General features: G+C 31.2%; 1 protein-coding gene across 1 annotated transcript in view; it reads left to right on the top strand.

Moving 5' to 3' along the window:
- prdm6 (PR domain containing 6) overlaps window positions 1–18,889 on the top strand; it is a 37,544-nt gene that overhangs the window by 1,074 nt on the left and 17,581 nt on the right. The window contains exons 2-3 of the mRNA XM_051117703.1: window positions 1,857–2,164; window positions 16,210–16,337. Coding sequence (XP_050973660.1) covers window positions 1,857–2,164; window positions 16,210–16,337 — 436 coding nt within the window. The remainder of the gene's footprint in view (window positions 1–1,856; window positions 2,165–16,209; window positions 16,338–18,889) is intronic.

Below are 18,889 nucleotides of genomic sequence, written 5' to 3' on the forward strand. Positions count from 1 at the left end.
AAAACGGATCAATGCGAAATTACCAACGAGTGACAAGAGCGGTATCGAATATCCTGGAACTATTTCTTGAAATTAACACAGATTAAAATGAATATAAATAAAATAAAATCGATGTTCACATTAAACACTCGTTCACATCTCGGCCTTATTTTAAAATGCATATTCAGTGAATAAACATTTTAGCAGATTTGTATATTTAAATTGGTTTAAAATCTGAGATGTCCTAAATATTTTTAATTAAGAATCAAATACATGACAATTTCATTGATTGCCAGTGTCAGCAACTGAAATCATTTTAACTCTGAATTTTTCTGAATGTACTCTTTTGAATCTTTATCAATTGCGAAGTGGATTTTGGCCCGATATTTTTTTTTCTGGATAATTAAATAAGCGCTCTGATGCACGGAAGGAAATACTGTATGAATGTGAGATGTGAAAGGTGGTGAGTGATCAGCAGATCTTCATCGATAAATGCAGCAGCACATGAGGGATGAGCGGACAACACACAATTAATTGCTGTATAGTTTTGTAGAGTGAGTCCGGATCACTGATCGATCTGCTCCATCGGCCCACATTCATCATCCCAACACGGGACATGTGTGTCTCCCGGGGACAGTGAGACTTCTTTATCTACATGCGGGATTCAGAGCCCATATTTCAGAGCAGTGCAGCTCATTTATAAAGCGCCGGCCCTTACAGAACAACACATGTACTTTAACACGAAGCTTCATTTGCGCTGCTGATTGCGCTGCGAATTTCAGATGCAAAATGCAATGAAAATATTCTTATGCACAACACAAAATCAGACAAACATTCGAGCCTAAATCTCACCTACATCGTAACTAAAGTCAGTTTAGAAAACGATGCACATAGCGCTTTATTTTTAAAGGACAGTTTAACGAGCTGCACGTGTTCAACGCAAATAAAAAATCATGTTTTTAAGAGATATCTCACTAATTTCACTGTTGCATCCAATTATATCTGGTTGTACATTTTTTACTTTTTTCTCAGTCGTGCAAAAATGTTTTTTGAATAATATGAAGAAAATCATTTATGTCAAATACAATTATTTTGCATAATTTAAAGTCAAATGCATAAAATATTTTTGCATAATTTAAAGTCAGTCACTTAAAGTCAAATAGACATTGTTGCATAATTTAAAGTCAATGCATCGTAATAATTTTTGCATATGGTCAATAATTTGAAGTCTAATGCACTGATTTTTTTTCATAATTTCTGTTTTTTTTATCTGTTTTTGCATAGTCAATAATGTTTTTGCAAAAAGTCAGTTGCATATTTTTTGTGCATAAAGTCAATAATTTAGAGTCAAACCCACAACAATCTTTTTTGCATAAAGTCAGTAATTTGAAGTCAAACACAGAATCTTTTTAATAATTTTTTTTTTTTTTTTTTTTTGTTTATCTGTTTTTGTTTCATTTAAAGTCAACTGCATATTTTTTGTGCATAAAGTCAATAATTTAAAGTCAAATGCACAAAATTTTCATTTGCACTTTTTTTGGTGCATTAAGTCAATAATTTAAAATCATTGTCATAAAATAATTTAAAATCAAATCTTTTGTTTCAAATTTTTGATTGATGAATCTTGTGAATTAATTGAACGCTGTGGTGTTTATAAGCTATTAAATGCATTTGTTTTTACATTTAAAGCTTTAGCCTTAAAGTCGTATACCTACAGAATGGTTTCAAGCGCAGTAGCAGAAATGTCTTCATGCACCAGCTGACAAAAGCACAATTTAAAGTTTGTGTGTGACTCAGTGAAGGGGATCGCGTGGGCCGTTCGGGGTCCCATCTGTGTGCGGGTAAATAACTGGCCCTCTCGCTGTGCCGTCCCTCAGGCTGTGACATGTGTGCAGACAACCGTAACGGCGAGTGCCCCATGCACGGACCCCTGCACTCGCTCCGGAGGCTGGTGGGGACCAGCAGCGCCTCGGTCACCGTTCCTCCTCCAGAGGTCCCGGACTGGCTGAGGGATTTGCCCCGTGAGGTGTGTCTGTGCACCAGCACCGTCCCGGGTCTGGGATACGGCATCTGCGCTGCCCAGCGCATCCCGCAGGGCACCTGGATCGGACCCTTCCAGGGCGTCCCGCTGCCGCTGGAGAAGGTGCAGTCAGGATCCGTGCGAAACACAAGACACTTATGGGAGGTGAGTGTGTGTTTGTGTGTGTGTGTGTGTGTGTGTGTGTGTGTGTGTGTGAATGCAAACAACCTGATGTGTCCAGCACAAGGAGGGGCGAGTGAGAAAAAGCCCAAATGCACTAACTAAAGGTCAGCGGCTTCACCTCTGATACCAGCTGACAGACAGACAGAGAGAGAGAGCTAGTGCAGATGGATCATCAATTATCAGCTCTCTAAATATAGACACAGACAGATATGCATTGAGCATTTATCTGTCATACAATAAAAAATAAAAAGCTCACAATTCTTACAATTTTCTTGCAATCTGATATGCATTTATAATTCATAATTCTGACATTTTTCAGTATAAACTCTGTTCTGTTCTGAGAAATAGTCAGAACTGAGATATAAACTGTCAACTGTAAGAATAAAACTCAGGACTGTGAGCTGAAAAATCAGTTACCCTTATGTTTTATTCTATGACAGAAATAGGCTTAAACATTTGTGTTGTACATGGAAGCTTATATTTTTGTTATAGAAGCTTACAATTCTGAATATTTTCTTTCAATCTGATATGCATTTATATCTCATAATTCTGACATTTTTCAGTATAAACTCAGAATTGTGAGATGTGAACTTGCAATTCTGAGAAGAAAAGTCAGTACTGAGATATGAACTGATAACTGCAATAATAAAAGTCAGAATTGTGAGCCGAAAAGTCACAGTTACCCTTTTTATTTCTTATTTTATGGCAGAAATAGGCTTAAACAATTGTATTGTACATGGAAGCTTATTTCTGTCGTAGAATAAAAAATAAAAAGGGTAATTGTAATTATAGCTCTCAGTTCTGACTTTCTGAGTTTATATCTAACATTTTTCTGTATAATTTCAGAATTGCAAGATGTGAACTCGCAATTCTGAGAAAAAAAAATCTAAACTAAGATATAAACTGACAATTCAAGAACAAATGTCAGGACTGAAGGATACAAAAGTCACAATTACCTTTTGCATTGGTTATTAAAAAAGGTGATTTTAAAAAAGAAAACTGAATTGTGAAAAAATTGTGAGAAAAATTTGGAGAAAACTATGGTCAGACTTAAACTCAGAATTCTGAGTTTATGACTTGCATTTGAGAGATATAAACTTGCAAGTCTGAGAAAATAAGTCAGAAATGTGACATGTAAACTCAGAAATTGCACAGGTAAAGTCAGAATCGAGAGGTTGCATGGGAAAAAAGCTCAGAAATGTGAGATAAAAAGTCAAAATGACATTTTTTCTATTTATAATCTGACCTAAACAAAACAAAAAAAACAAAACACAGAACTGAGAGATGTAAACTTAATTCAGAGGAAAAAGGCAAGATATAAACTTGTAATTGCAAGGAAAAAATGGCAAAAATGTGAGATGTAAAGTCAGAATTAAAAGAAAGTCATTTGAGGGCTGTGAACTCAAAATATAAATATAAAGATATAAATTTTAAATTATAAGAAGAATAAGGGGTAAAATGTTGCAGTTACCTTTTTTTAAACTTTTTAATCTGTGACAGAAAAAAACAGAACTGTGAGATGTAAACTCAGAATTTTTAGAAAAAAGTCAAAATTGCAAAATGTAAACCCACAATTATGAGTTTATAATTTGGAATGACGAGGTATAAACTTGCAAGTCTAAGAAATAAGTTTCTTAGAAAAAGTTGCAATGACCTTTTTTCAAAATATTTTTATTCTGTGGTTGAAGCAAGCTTCCATAGATGTGCATTAAGTACACTCTCAGAAAAAAGGTCCAAAAGTTGTCACATTCAAATGCCACTAATATGCTCTATTTAGCGTGAATGAGGTACAAAGGTGTCCCTTTTGAAACGTCCCATTGAAAGCTTTTGTACCTTTTTATGTGCATTTATTTTTTGTATGAGTTCGTCTGAAAGCTGATGTGAGAGTCTTGGACAGAGATGTTGTTGGCCCGTCGCTCTAAAGCGAACACTGTTCCTGGTTCAGTGTGACGTCAGTTTTTACACTTCAAATTCCTCTGGATGAAAGCGGACGGCGTGTGTGTCTGAGAGCAGAGGAATAAAAGCTTTAACGTGTAAAACACAAACATCTGGGCTGAGATCTGCTGCGAGGAGCGGCGACTAAACTAAAATAGCAGCGAGTGCCGCTGAATGATTCTCTGGAGTGTGTCAGAAATCACCGCTAATGGCAAATGAATCAGCAGCTGGTTTTGGCAGAGCGTTATTGGTGCTCGGTAGCTCGACAGATTAATATTTCCCCTGTTAGATCATCTATTAGTTTAATATTAGCAAAACAGATTGCACGCCACGCTCATTACGGCCGATTCAGCGTTTGATTAAGACTGTCTGGCTCTCGCCGCTTCCTGACCTTTTATTGACGGTGTTATTAGGGCTCCTGCTGTCATAGCGCTGATGTATGGACGTCTGCCGGGTTAAACACCTGATAGCGGCCATTTGTCCAGTCAATTAGGAGCAAATAGAATGGATACTTCATCTGCTGTTTCTTTAAATGACAGAGATATAAAACTCACATAATGATAGTCCAGGTGTAAGTTCATTAGAGAAACACACATGATGTTTATGAGCTCTATGTGGTGCAAATGTCTGCTCTTCTGTATATATATATATATATACCCTTACACAAAACCAGTCATAACTAGCACGGGTATGTTTGTAGCAATAGTCGACGATACATTGTATGGGTCAAAATGATCAATTTTTCTTTTATGTAAAAAATCATTAGGATATTAAGTAAAGATCATGTTCCATGAAGATATTTTTTTATATTCCCTATTGTAAATATATCAAAACTTAATTTTTGATTAGAAATATGCATTGCCAAGAACTTCATTTGGACAACTTTAAAAGCGATTTTCTCAATATTTTGATTTTTTTGCACCCTCAGATTCCAGATATTTAAATAGTTGTATCTCAGCCAAATATTGTCCTATCCTAACAAACCATACATCATTGGAAACTTCTTTATGATGTATAAATATAAATATTTTATTTTAATATTTTATTATTTCAATGTTTTTTTTTATTCATTTTATTATTCATTTTAATTTTTTATTACATAATGTGCAGATTAATTAATTGCAAGTTAACCACACATCAATTTGGGCTGAGAAATGACCTCCAAAAAAGGTCATTTAACTTTATTATTATGTTAAATGAGAAAAGCATTTAATAGACATTACAAAAATAGCTTTAAAATATATTTTGACGCAACATTGCATAAGCAGTGATAATAAATGGGTATAAGTGAGTTTTTCAAAAAAATAATACTGAAATATGAAATGTTATTTTAACCACTAAATATGTAACCGTCTTAATGAGTGGGTCATTGAATCATTCATTCAGCTGATTTGTTCAAACAGCTGAATCATTCAGAAATTAACCATGTAAATGTCTTTATGAAAGAGTTACTCAATAATTGACTTACTAGATTTATTCAAATGGCTGATTCATTTGGAAACAAAGCAAGTGACTGCCTTTATGACAGAGTCACTTAAATCACTCGATTCATTCAAACGGCTCATTCATCCAGAAATGAATCAAGTGACTGCTCTTATGAATGAGTCACTGACTCACTAGACTTATTAAAATGTCCGATTCATTTGGAAACGAAGCAAGTTACTCTCTTTATGAAAGAGTCACTGAATCATTGACTCACTAGACTCGTTCAAAACACTGGATTCATCTAGAAACTAATCAAGTGACTGTGTTAATGATTGAGTCACTGAGTCACTAGATTTATTCAAATTGCTGATTCATTTGGAAACAAAGCAAATGACTGCCTTTATGACAGAGTCACTGAATCATTGACTCACTAGATTAATTTAAATGACTGATTCACCCAGAAAACCAATCAAGTGACTGTCTTTATGAATGAGTCACTGACTCACTAGATTTATTCAATTGGCTGATTCATTTGGAAACAAAGCAAGTGACTGCCCTTATGAAAGAGTCACTGAATCATTGACTTACTAGATTCATTCAAATGACTGATTCATTCAGAAATGAATCAAGTGACTGTTTATGAATGAGTCACTGACACACTCTATTTGTTCAAATGGCTGATTCATTTGGAAAAGAAGCAAGTTACTGTCTTTATGAGAGAGTCACTGAATCATTAACTCACTAGATTTGTTCAAAACACTGGATTCGTCCAGAAACAAATCAAGTGACTATGTTAAAGAATGAGTCACTGACTCACTAGATTTGTTCAAATGGTTGATTCATTTGGAAACAAAGCAAGTTACTGTCTTTATGAAAGAGTGAGTTAATCATTTACTCACTAGATCCATTCAAAACGGTGGATTCATTTAGTAATGAATCACTGCTGTGTGTTGATCAGAGATGCCGAACGGTTCTGCTGTGGCTTTGATTGGGACTATTTTCATTTGCAAAAATGAGCAAAATCATCAATGTTGAATCTAAAACAAAATATGAATTTCTTGTTTATTGAACTTTTATAAATCACATTTGTAGTTGTGCAGATATTGTGTAAAAACAGCACTCTTGCACTGTAAAAAATAAAAAACACAATTTGTTGAGTCAGCTTAAAATAATTTGTTACCCTGCTGCCTTAAAATTTTAAGTTCAGTCAACTAAAATAAGTTTATTCAACTTGAAATGTTAGATATTTGTGTTTGCTAAACTTAACAGATGGGTAAGTAACCCAGCTGCCTTAAAAGTTGATTCAACTCAAATATCTAAGTTGTCACTTAGTATAATTTAACATTTCAAGTTGAATAAACTTTTTTTTTGAGTTGACTGAACTTAAAACTTTAAGGCAGCCAGGTTACAAATTATTTTAAGTTGACTCAACAAATTGTTTTTTACAGTGTGCTGATGTGATATTGCTAAGCTATATCATATTATATACATTTAATTGGGTAATTTTTCCCCTCATATCTTGAATTTTCAGCCCATATTCTAATAGACTTCATCACACATTCAGTTGTCCTGCATCATGTGCATCAGACACTGCATTAGTGTAAGATGACAGACAGGTCTGGATGAGGCACTGCATTAAATGCCTTAATCATTTTAATGCATTATTTTTTCCATAATTAATCACACCACATTAGTGCATTAAATTGACAGTCCTAGTATGTCTATATATGCATATGAGGTCTAAATCAGATGAAGCTGCGTCTCTGATGTAAACACAGGTGAAGCGCAAGGCCTACAGCACATTTAGCGGTGTGTGTTTATTCTGCCATTGGTGTCTGGGGATTCCAGTCTGTCAGTTCGTTCGCCTCTTTCTTTGGCCTGTCAGAGCACTGCAGAATTATTACGCCGGCTTTTCCCACCCTGAGCCTGGAATGCTTTTCTAAAGAATATTGTACACACGTCTCTCGTCGATATTGCCCATTATCAGCCATATTTACCCGCTATAAATCCAGCCAATAGTTCTGTTTGCTCGTGTTTGACCGTCGGCGTGTCCAACTCAAACATCTCTGCGCCGACGTGCGCGAGTCTCGCCCAATAAATAGCGTGTCTTGTTAGAGGCGCTGTCATGATGCCGTGAGCGCCACGCGAGTAATGTGACATTTATGAACTAAACACTGTACCTGTGCTGTTTTACTGCACCACATTATACTGGGGCTCATGTAAAGCATGTCAGTGTGTGTCTCTGGACGTCTTACAGGAGAGTACCAAGATACAGCAAGAGCAGATCTTCAGTTATGGAAGTTATGGTCACATTTGGTCACAGTTATGGTCACATTTAAAGGGATAGTCCCCCAAAAAAAGTACTCTCCCTCATGTTGTTCCAAACCTGCATGAGTTTCTTGGAACACAAAATGAGATATTTTGAAGAATGTTAGTAACCAAACACTTTCAGGTCTCCATTGACCTCAGTAATATTGTTTTGTCCATACTATGGACGTCAACCATTCAAACCATTTTGAATCCAGAATGCCAGTTTAAATTTTCGGGTGGACTATCGTTTTAAATAGTCCACAGCAGTGTTATTTTAGTAGCAGTGAGATACTGTAGTCATTTTTTATTAGTAGTTTGAATTAGTTATTTAGTTAATTAGTTATTTTTTATTTTCTGTTTTTATTACAATTTTTGTCAAAATTTTAGTAAGTTTTTTTCTGTGTAGTTTTTTATTTCAGTTTTAGTTGTAGTTATTTTAGTACATCAAGTTAAATTAATTGAAAATGGGGGAAAATGTTTTTATTTTTATATTTTCTGCTTTTTATTTTAATTTTAGTTGAAGTTGTAATTTTAATTTTGTTTTTGTTTTATTTCAGTTTTAGTGATTTTAGTACATCAAGTTAAACTTAATGAAAAAATTAAAAAAGAATTAAGAAAAAATGTAGTTTGTTAAAGGTGTAAACATTTTTGTGACTTATAAGTGTTTTTAATATGTCTGTGTAGTTTTTTTTAATTTCAGTTTGTTATTTTAATATATTAAGTTAAACTAAATGAAAATGAGAAAAAAATATATTTAAATTTTTTATAATTTTATTTAAATTTTTGTTAAAGTTGTAGTGTTTTTTTTAACTTTTAGAAGTGTTTTTAATGATTGCATACTTTTTTGGTTTTAGTGATTTTAGTACAAGTTAAACTCAGTAAAAATAAGAAAAAGTGTAGTTTTTATTTTGAAATTTTCTGTTTTTATTTAATTCTTTTGTTAAAGGTGTAGTAATTTTTGTGACTTTTATAAGTGTTTTTAATATGTCTATATAGTTTTTATTTTATTATTTCTTATTTCAGTTTTAGTTTTAGTTATTTTAATACATTAAGTTGAACTAATGAAAATGTGAACAAAATATAGTTTTAATTTTTAATAATTTTATTTTAATTTAGTTTTTTTTAGTCTATATAGGTTTTATTATTATTATTATTTTTAGTTATTTTAATACATTATGTTAAACTAAATTAAAAATATATATATATATATATATAAATTTTGTGACTTTTTAGTGTATAAAGGTTTTATTATTTTTTATACTTTTTTAGTTATTTGAATACATGGTAAACTAAATTAATAATATATATATATATATATATATATATTTAAAATATTTATTATTATATTCATTATATTATTAATAATAATTTTTCATTTCAAGTAACAAGTAACAATTTTTTTTATGATTTTAGTTTTTTATAAAATAAGTAAAAGTTTTTATATTTAATTAAAAATATTATTATTATATTAATTATATTATTAATAATACAGTAGTAAATAAGTATAAAATAAGTTAACATTTTTTACATTTCTTTTTTTATATATTTGTTATATATTAATTAAATTGTTAATTTGTAATAATTTTATTTCAAGTAACAAGGAATTTTTTTAATGATTAAATTTTTTTTAGTTGGATCTTAAGCTTGTGGTTGTGTTCATCAGTGTTTGTGCTGAGCTCATAGAGGCAGACTGTGAAAACACTTGGACTGATTCTATATCGGGGCAGAAAATATTCTGAGCATGACTGAATGCTTTTATGAAACACAAATATTTCGAGTCGCTCCAGATGAGGCCGATGCCGTCGGCCGCTGATGGGAATAATATTTTCTGATGGCGGGCCGCCGTCATTGGCTGAACGTGATGATGTCATGGCGACGGGCCGCAGGCCAGGATAATTATTTTATTTTCTGCTCTTGTTTAACGTGGGCTCGCTGACACAGAAAGCGCTGTAATTTGTCAGAGAAGTTCTTTTACGCTTCATTTGTGTCTCTGTTGTGAGAGAAAGCATCTTTAGCCATATCAACCGCGAAAGCTTCATCTGAACGTAGAACATGCTGGATGTTCTGCTGTGGAATGAGCGTCTCGCTGTGTTTTCACTGGAGTTTTTTATGGTCACTTGGTGTTATTTTAAGACGTGTTTAGTCTGTACGTCTGACTTTAAGCGCTTATATTACACATATTGACATCCAGCTCAGCCTGTTATGATATTATGATGATGGGAACACTGCTACGATATTAGAAATGACTCTATTTCACAGACGTAGAGATCCGTTTCTGCTTTGTTCTGATAGTCGCTGACAGCAGGGAGAAACACAATGCTAAACGCATAATCATGACATGAAATAAACTCAAATATAGACTAGAATAATAAACGCAAACTAAACTTTGTGCATCCAGTTTATAAAATTCACTTCAAATCTGTTTAATACTAAAACAGAATTTGTCTCAGTGTTTGTTCTACTGTTTATGCATTTCAAATATTAATCAGCAGTTTTATTAACCAGGCTGTCATGTTAATCATTTAGAATATAATTAAATCTATGCAAATTGTGAAAATATTTATACACTTCATATTTGAGTTTGGGTTCTTTTTAAAATATTGCATGATATACAGTTTTGTCACAGAGTCACTCGATGTCTTATTTATTTAATTATTTATTTTACATTTATTTAATCTCTTGAATCAAAAACTCTTTTATAGGAGCATCCTGGCCTAGATAGGCTACAAAATAGCAAATATATGCATGCATACATTTATTTATTTGGTTAGTTTTATTTATTTATCTATCATTTATTTTAGATTTATTTAATCTCTTTAAAAAAAAAAAAAAAAAAAAAAAAAAATTTATAGGAGCATCCTGTCCTAGATAAGCTACAAAATGGCAAAATACATTTATTTATTTATTTATTTATTTATTTATTTTAGATATATTTAATCTCTTTAATAAAAAAAAAAATTTTTTATAGGAGCATCCTGGTCTAGATGGGCTACAAAATGGCAAATTTTATTTATTTATTTTAGATTTATTTAGTCTTTATTTAAAAAAAAAAAAAAAAAAAAAAAAAAAAAACTTTTTTGTAGGAGCATCCTGGTCAAAATGGCAAAATACATGTATTTTATTTATTTATTTATTTATTTATTTATTAATCATTTATTTTAGATTTATTTAATCCCTTTAATTAAAAATCTTTTTTATAGGAGCATCCTGGCCTAGATAGGCAACAAAATGGCAAAATACATTTATTTATTTATTTATTTAACATTATTTTAGATTTGTTTCATTCTAAAAAATGGCAAAATTTATTTATTTATTTATTTTTATTTTTTTTTATTTTAGATTTAATCTCTTTAATTAAAAAATATTTTTTTTTATAGGAGCATCCTGGTCTAGATAGGCAACAAAATGGCAAAATGTATTTATTTATTTATTTATTTTAGATTTATTTAATTCTAAAAAATGGCAAAATGTATTTGTTTATTTATTTAACATTATTTTAGATTTGTTTCATTCTAAAAATGGCAATATTTATTTATTTATTTATTTATTTAACATTATTTTAGATTTGTTTCATTCTAAAAAATGGCAATATTTATTTATTTTTTTTTATTTTTTTTTATTTTAGATTTAATCTCTTTAATTAAAAAATATATTTTTTTATAGGAGCATCCTGGTCTAGATAGGCAACAAAATGGCAAAATTTATTTATTTATTTATTTATTTTAGATTTATTTAATTCTAAAAAATGGCAAAATGTATTTGTTTATTTATTTAACATTATTTTAGATTTGTTTCATTCTAAAAAATGGCAATATTTATTTATTTATTTATTTATTTATTTATTTTAGATTTATTTAATCTCTTTAATTAAAAAATATATTTTTATATGGGATCATCCTGGCCTAAATAGGCTACAAAATGGCAAATTTTATTTATTTATTTTTTTTAGGTTTATTTAAAAAAAAAAATCTTTTTTTATAGGAGCATCCTGGTCTAGATAGGCTATATGGTCTAGATAGGCCTGGTCTATTGTAGCCTATCTAGACCAGGATGCTCCTATAAAAAAGATTTTTTTTAAATACATTTATTTATTTATTTAACATTATTTTAGATTTATTTAATCTCTTTAATCAAAAATCTTTTTATAGGAGCGTCCTGGCCCAGATAGGCTGCAAAATAGCAAATAAATAAATATCTAAATAATAATAACAAAAAGTAATTTAAAAAACAGTACTTGCGTGAAACAGTATTAAAACATTTGCAGTGTGATAACTTGTCCTGTTTTGTGTAAAAACAGATGAGACGCTCTAAGTGAAGTATTTCATTTCTCAGTTCAGGAGCTCAAACTCAGAAACAGAAAATCTTCTGAATATGAATGTGAATGAATGATCATAACAGTTAATCTCGATCAATCATGCGACAGACAGTGATCGTTTATGATGCGCTTTGTATGGTGTAGTAAAATGAATAGAGTTTGTGTTCGTTCTGAATCCAGAAGACGAAAGAGTTTCTGGCACAAAGCCGATGGATGTTTGAATACGGCTGCAGCGATAACAAGAGGCGCTATCACCTCTAGAGACGCGTTTGCATGCTGGAGGCTCTCTGCTCAGGACCTCTGCGTGTCGGTGTGATAAAGCAGAGCGAATGTCTGTCGGGCCTGATTTACTGGCTGTAATGAGGGCAGGAGGTCAGAGCGGCTGTCGGGCGGCGCTGGCCCGGTCACCGGCGGTCAGCCGTTCTATTTACAGCCGTCGCTCAGCGTCAGCCTCCAATCAGCGGCGTAAACGCCGGCCGGAGAGATTGAGCAGTAAGTAACGCAGTGACAGGAGCCCGTCAGTCACATCGATCGCACATCTCAGACCGGCTCCTTAACTGAGGAGAGCTGAAGTCTACACGGGTCTGTGCAAGAACACGCTCAGAGAATCCCAGAGATCACATCTGCTTCTTCATGATGTATTTACATCCTGATTATTGTGATCATTTGCCGGACCGATTCCTCCAGTGTAACTGCATTATCAGAAGCACTATTTTAGTATCATGAGATGTTATTGTAGTTTTCATGAACAGTTTGAATTAGGTTTTATTTTGATATATTATGTCTTTCTTTTATTTTTTGTTAATTTTTTTTCACTTTTATTAGTTTTTTTTTTTTTAAATGTCTGTGATTATTATTTTTATGTCAGATTGAGATATTTTAGTACATCAAGTTAAACTAAATAAAATTTATAAATTAAAATTTTAAAAATAATTTAAAGTTGTTTTTTTTTGTATCAGTGAGATAATATTGTATTTTTATTAATATTTTGAATTAGGTTTTATTTTTTATATATTATGTCTTTTTGCTTTTTTTTCCGTTGTAGTTATTTTAGTGTATTAAGTTAAATGAAATAAAATGAGTTGAATTAAAATGTTAAAATAATTTAAAGTTTGAGGATTTTCATCTGTTTTTTTAGTATCAGTGAGAATTAAAAACATTAATATTTTGAGTTAGTTCTTATTTTTATATTTACTATTTGTATTGCAATTTTTGTCAAAAGACTAATATTTTTGTCATTTTTAAAATTCTTATGTAGTTTTTATTATATTTTTTTGGTTTTAGTTCTTTCAGTACCTCAGAAAAATTAGTTGAATTAACATTTTAAAAGAATTTAGAGTTTAAGTTTTGATATCAACAAGATGTAGATGTATTTAAATATAGACTGTTTATGAAGTTTTATGTTTATGTAATTTATATTATTATTTTTTCTTTCTGTTTTAGTTGTTTTATTATATTAAGTAAAGTTCTTTGAGTGCTGGTTGAATTCAAATAAATATATATATATATATATATTGGTTAACTTTTTTTTTTTTTTTTTTTAAGAAACAAAAAAAAACATTTTTTTTAATGATTTTAGTTTTGTCAACTTAATAACCCTGATTATCAGAGATGTCTGATAGCAGTTCATTTAGTGTGTCGAGCGTTTCATTGTCAGATCCATCTGTTCTTTGTGATCTAATGTTTTGGTTTGCTGCTGATGGATTTTTGCTCAGTGTTTCTCATGTTTTTGAGTCTGTTTTTAAATAAATAAATGAAGATCCTGCAGCTGCAGCATTCAGAGCAAATACGCTGGAAAAGATTTTTCAAAGTTGTTTTGATTATTGAATTACATTTTACAAGAAAATGCCATTTCTGTGTTACTGAGCTACTCTCAGTGTTATTTATTACACTAACTAGCAATTTCTGAGTGAGTATAGTTTCAAATTAAATCCTACATCAAGTTTTTTTTTTCATTGTAGGAAATAATATAAAGCAAAAGTCCTTTGCTGTCGTAGTTTGTGAGAATCCATCCTGCCGCTGATGTCAGATCACATTCATCAGAGCCGTAACAAACCCGACACACACAGCGACGCCTGTCAGTCAAATGCAGTTTTCTGCTCCGCTCTCACAGCGGAGACTCAGACAGAGATTCACACACTCACGCTCACACTTATTCTGTGTTATTTCATCTTGTGTGTATTTACTGATCGGATTCATTTTTATGGCCAATGCTTCTGTTTCATTTGGATCAGAAGTTTTTGTGAAAGTAGTGACCCGCCGCAGTCCTCAGTGCAGAGATTCACAAACACTTTTGTCAGCTGAAGCGCTTTGAGAATGTAGAAATGGCTGTAGTTTTGTTTGAGGGATAGGTTTAGGGTAAAGGGGATAGAAAATACAGTTTGTACAGTAGAACCATTACGCCTACAGATGAACTGTGTGTGAGTGTGTAAGTGCATTGATTTAAGGTTGTGGATTTTTTAGTGTGTGTTTTCAGCTTCTTCTTGATGGTCTAAGCTTTTTTTTTTTTTTTTTTTGACACATTTTAACACATGATATCTTTATTTGACCCTCTAATAGCTCTCTCTGCTGTAATTCTATTCTTAAAAAAATAGCTCACTAGCTTATTTATTCTTTATATGTTCTATCATTTGTTTTTTCTTTTTATTTATTATACAATTAACAAAAAGCAAAAAAAAAAAAAAAAAAAAAGAAACAAACAAACAAAAAAAATCTAACATTAGCTTGCTCTATTCTGTCTGTTTTCTTTTTATTTATTACATAATTAAAAAACCTTGCTACATGTACTATGTTAAGCTGAAAAGCTCTTTAGTTGATTTTGATTGCTTCCATTATTCTCATTTGTAATTTAGATAAAAGCAAAACGACTAAATGTAAACGTAAATGTAAATGATATGTAGATTTCTTTGTGCTTTTTTTAGTAAGTTAAGCATTTTCTTGAGATTTGTTATTTTAGAATTATTTAGTTTTTCGTTTTTATGATTTAATTAATTTTCTTTTCATCAGCTCATGAAACCTAGTTTTAGAAAAAGTAAAGTTGAGAGTATAGTTTAATTTGCAGTACAATATACTTTCATGTAATGATTTTACTATTATAAAGTTTTAGCAGTGTATAATCATGTGCTGATGATATTATATACCTAAATGCTGCAGCAACACCCACATATGCTACCTTTACTTTTAAATGATTATTTTTAAATATTAAAAAGGTAATATAATTTTATATAATTTCAAAAATCACTAGTAATTAGTAATAGTAATTGTCATTAGTAATAGATTTTTTTTTTGTTATTATTATCAGATGTTTGCACAGTCATGATGTGTGTGAGATGTATTGTGGTGTTCTGAGGAACATGCGTGTCTGTTTATGACACATAAGATGATGATGATGAGGATTTCTAAATCAGTTGTTCTAAACAAACATCCTAGCTAACAGAGAGCTTTCTTAGAATGTTCTCAAAGTTATAAACAAACGTTCTTCCAGGAACATTAATAGAATGTTTGTTTAACAATTTCTGCTCTTTAATAACGTTCTCAGATTATTAGCACAGAAACAATATTGATACATTGTTTCTCTGAAACATTTTAGTTGGATGTTTATGTAACGTTTTTTTTTTTTTAAATGTTACTAACTGTTCAGAGAAAAGTAACCATTCAAAAGTAACATTCCAATAATGGAATGGAATGTTTCCTCAATGTTTCCTGCAACATTCAAAGAAGTTTTTTAAACATTTCAAAACTGAAGGTTCAGAGAACATTCAGAAATAACATTTTTATTTTTAAAAAGAATGTTTTTGTTAGCTGATGTCTAATGTTTAGTTATTAAATTCAATTCTAACCAACCCTGAAGATGAAACACAAACTTTACATATATTATCCAATAAATAAATAAAAGCAACAAGCTGTCAGAGGCGGCTGAAATATCGACTGCTGCAAATTATTTGTCAATATAAACAGATTTACCTGAATCTTTTTGTTCGGTTATTCTTACATAAAACCAAACGGAGAGTTCTGAGTGTGTTTGTGAATTTGTCTCTTCCAGATTTACGATCAGGAGGGAACCTTACAGCACTTTATTGACGGGAATGAGCCCAGTAAGTCGAGCTGGATGAGGTACATCCGCTGCGCCAGACACTGTGGAGAGCAGAACATGATGGTGGTGCAGTACAGGTAGAGAACCTTCACTTAACTAAACTAACCTACACCAGCACACAACACCTGACTAACCACCCTGGTGTGATAAACAGGTCAGCAGAAGTGAGATCTGACAAAACCAGTGGACACGTCCTCATTAAACTACCGCATATAGATATTGAGTAGCATAGTAAAATTCTAAAAATACAGCTATTGTTCTTTTAAGATTAGAGTATAAGCAGTATATGGCGTAAAGAAACAAGTGTATATATAGAGAGAGATGTGTGTTTTATCATTTTTTTCTAGTTTTATTTATTATTTATTTTTTGTTATTTTTTAAAATCTTTTTTTTTTACATCTAAAAAATAATAAAATACATATTTTCATAGACCTTTGTGGTCTGTTATTAATTTTTATATATATAAATAATATTTTTTAAATGTAAAAATAATAAAAGTACATTTTGATAAAACGTGGTATTTTTATTCTTTTTTAATCTAAAAAATATTAAAAGATACTTTTTTGTAGACCTTTGTGGTCTTGTTTTGTATTTTTTTAAATGATTTTTTAACATCTTTTTTAAATCTAAAAAATAATAAAAGATATTCTTATATTAAAATAGACCTTTGTAGTCTGTTTTTCATTGTTCTTTTTTAAAAATATTTTTTAAATATAAAAATAATAAAAGATACATTTTGATAGAACTTTGTGATATGTTTTTTTTTATTCTTTTTTATCTAAAAAATAATAAAAGTTTTTTTTTTTTTTTGTCGATCTTTGTGGTCTTGTTCTGTATTTGTATATATACAAATATATATATATATATATATATATATATATATTTGTATATATACAAATATATATATATATATATATATATATATATATATTTCCATAGAAATATGATATCATGATTTTTAAATATGAAAAAATAATAAAGTATATAATAATAAAATATATATTGATTTAGTCTGTTTTTTTTTTAATCTTTTAAAAAATCCTTTTAAATCTAAGAAATAATAAAAAAAAAACATTTTGATAGAACTTTATGGTATGCTTTTTTTATAATAAAAAAATAATAAAGGTCTTGTTTTGTATTTTTTATGATTCTTTTATCTTTTTAAATCTTAAAAAAATAATAAAAGATATATTTTGATAGACCTTTGTGGTCTGGCTGCTGTTTAGTATGCAGACAAAATTAATGGTATATATATAAAACCTCCTCATAAAGTAAAAATGACATAAAAATTAAGTGAATAATGTTTTTTTAATTCTAAAAATACATAAAAGTTTTCTGTCATTATTAGGTTGTAGTATTTGTAACTAGCTGTATATAAAACAATTAAAAGTCTATGCAGTGTGCTTATTTATATAGTTAAGTGTGTGTTAGTGTGTCTGATGTTCCACAGAGCTGCTCTTGGTGTTGAGCTGATGTTCATGTAAGTCGGGCGAGGGTTGTAGGGCGAGCGCGCGGGTCCAGATCATCTGTTATGATTCGCAATATCTTGATGGAATCCTCTTCAAAGCGGGCGGTGATGGATGGAGTCCGAGTCGGCTGTTTGGTTTCGCTCTGACGGTAACGTCCGCTGGCATCTCCCGCGCAGGGGACGTCCCGCCGGCGGCTTTATGACTCACCCAACCACAACAGTAAATCGCTGTCAGCGTGCTTTGATCTGCGCAGATTCATGCGTGTTTGGGAGGTGACGGCAGGCTTGTAAGAGCCGGTGTTGGTTTACACGGGTCTGAGCGTGTGCGGGACCACCCATCGCTGCCCAAACAGCCTCTTTCAGCGGCCCGCCGAGTCATTGAGTCCCACTGCATTTATTTGTGCGCTGCACTGTTTATGTTGAGCGAAGGCGAGCTGAGAGACGTGTTTTCTCTCTCTCTCTCGGTTATGAGATGCTGCTGATTTATGGACTCGGCTCTTGTTTTATTTTGATGTCGCGGTGGAAAGAATTAATAAAATGCACCGATCTCAGCACTTACACCAAGACCAAAGAGTCAAACGTTTGTAGGTTTTTCTCCTCCGCTCACACGTCTGTCAGTGAAAGCAGCGCTACAGCCAGCGGTTACAGGACCAGTAGGGTCAGTAGGGTCACGTAAAGAGCACTACTTTAATAATTTCAGCATCCTTTTATAAAACAACATGTTTCGTGATTTCATTTACATAGGATTTTTATAAAGCTAATTAAAAATCAGCAATAAAATATCTTTTATATTTTTTAGATTTAAAAAAGTAAAAAAAAAAAAAAAATGTAATAAAATATACATTATTTTTAGATTTACAAAACTGGATTTAAAAAAAAACATTAAAAAATAATATATATATTTTTTTAAGCTGAGCAGTTCTTTCTGGTCCTCGAATCTGATTGGCTGAAAGGTCTTTTCCACACAATATCACACGGAAACCGTTTCATCGTGTGTATCACTCCGCTTGCAGTATTTTTCACAGCGAGTGTTATTTCAGGTGCCTACATCCATTATCATTTGTAATATTGTTTTTATGTCACAAAATGTAGTTTTAGGCGAGAACGTACTTGTGTAGACTTCAAATATGTGGTTTGTTAACCTTTTAAGACTTAAGGGTA

The sequence above is a fragment of the Labeo rohita genome, chromosome 8 (genome assembly GCF_022985175.1).
Source record: "Labeo rohita strain BAU-BD-2019 chromosome 8, IGBB_LRoh.1.0, whole genome shotgun sequence".
Taxonomy (NCBI): domain Eukaryota; kingdom Metazoa; phylum Chordata; class Actinopteri; order Cypriniformes; family Cyprinidae; genus Labeo; species Labeo rohita.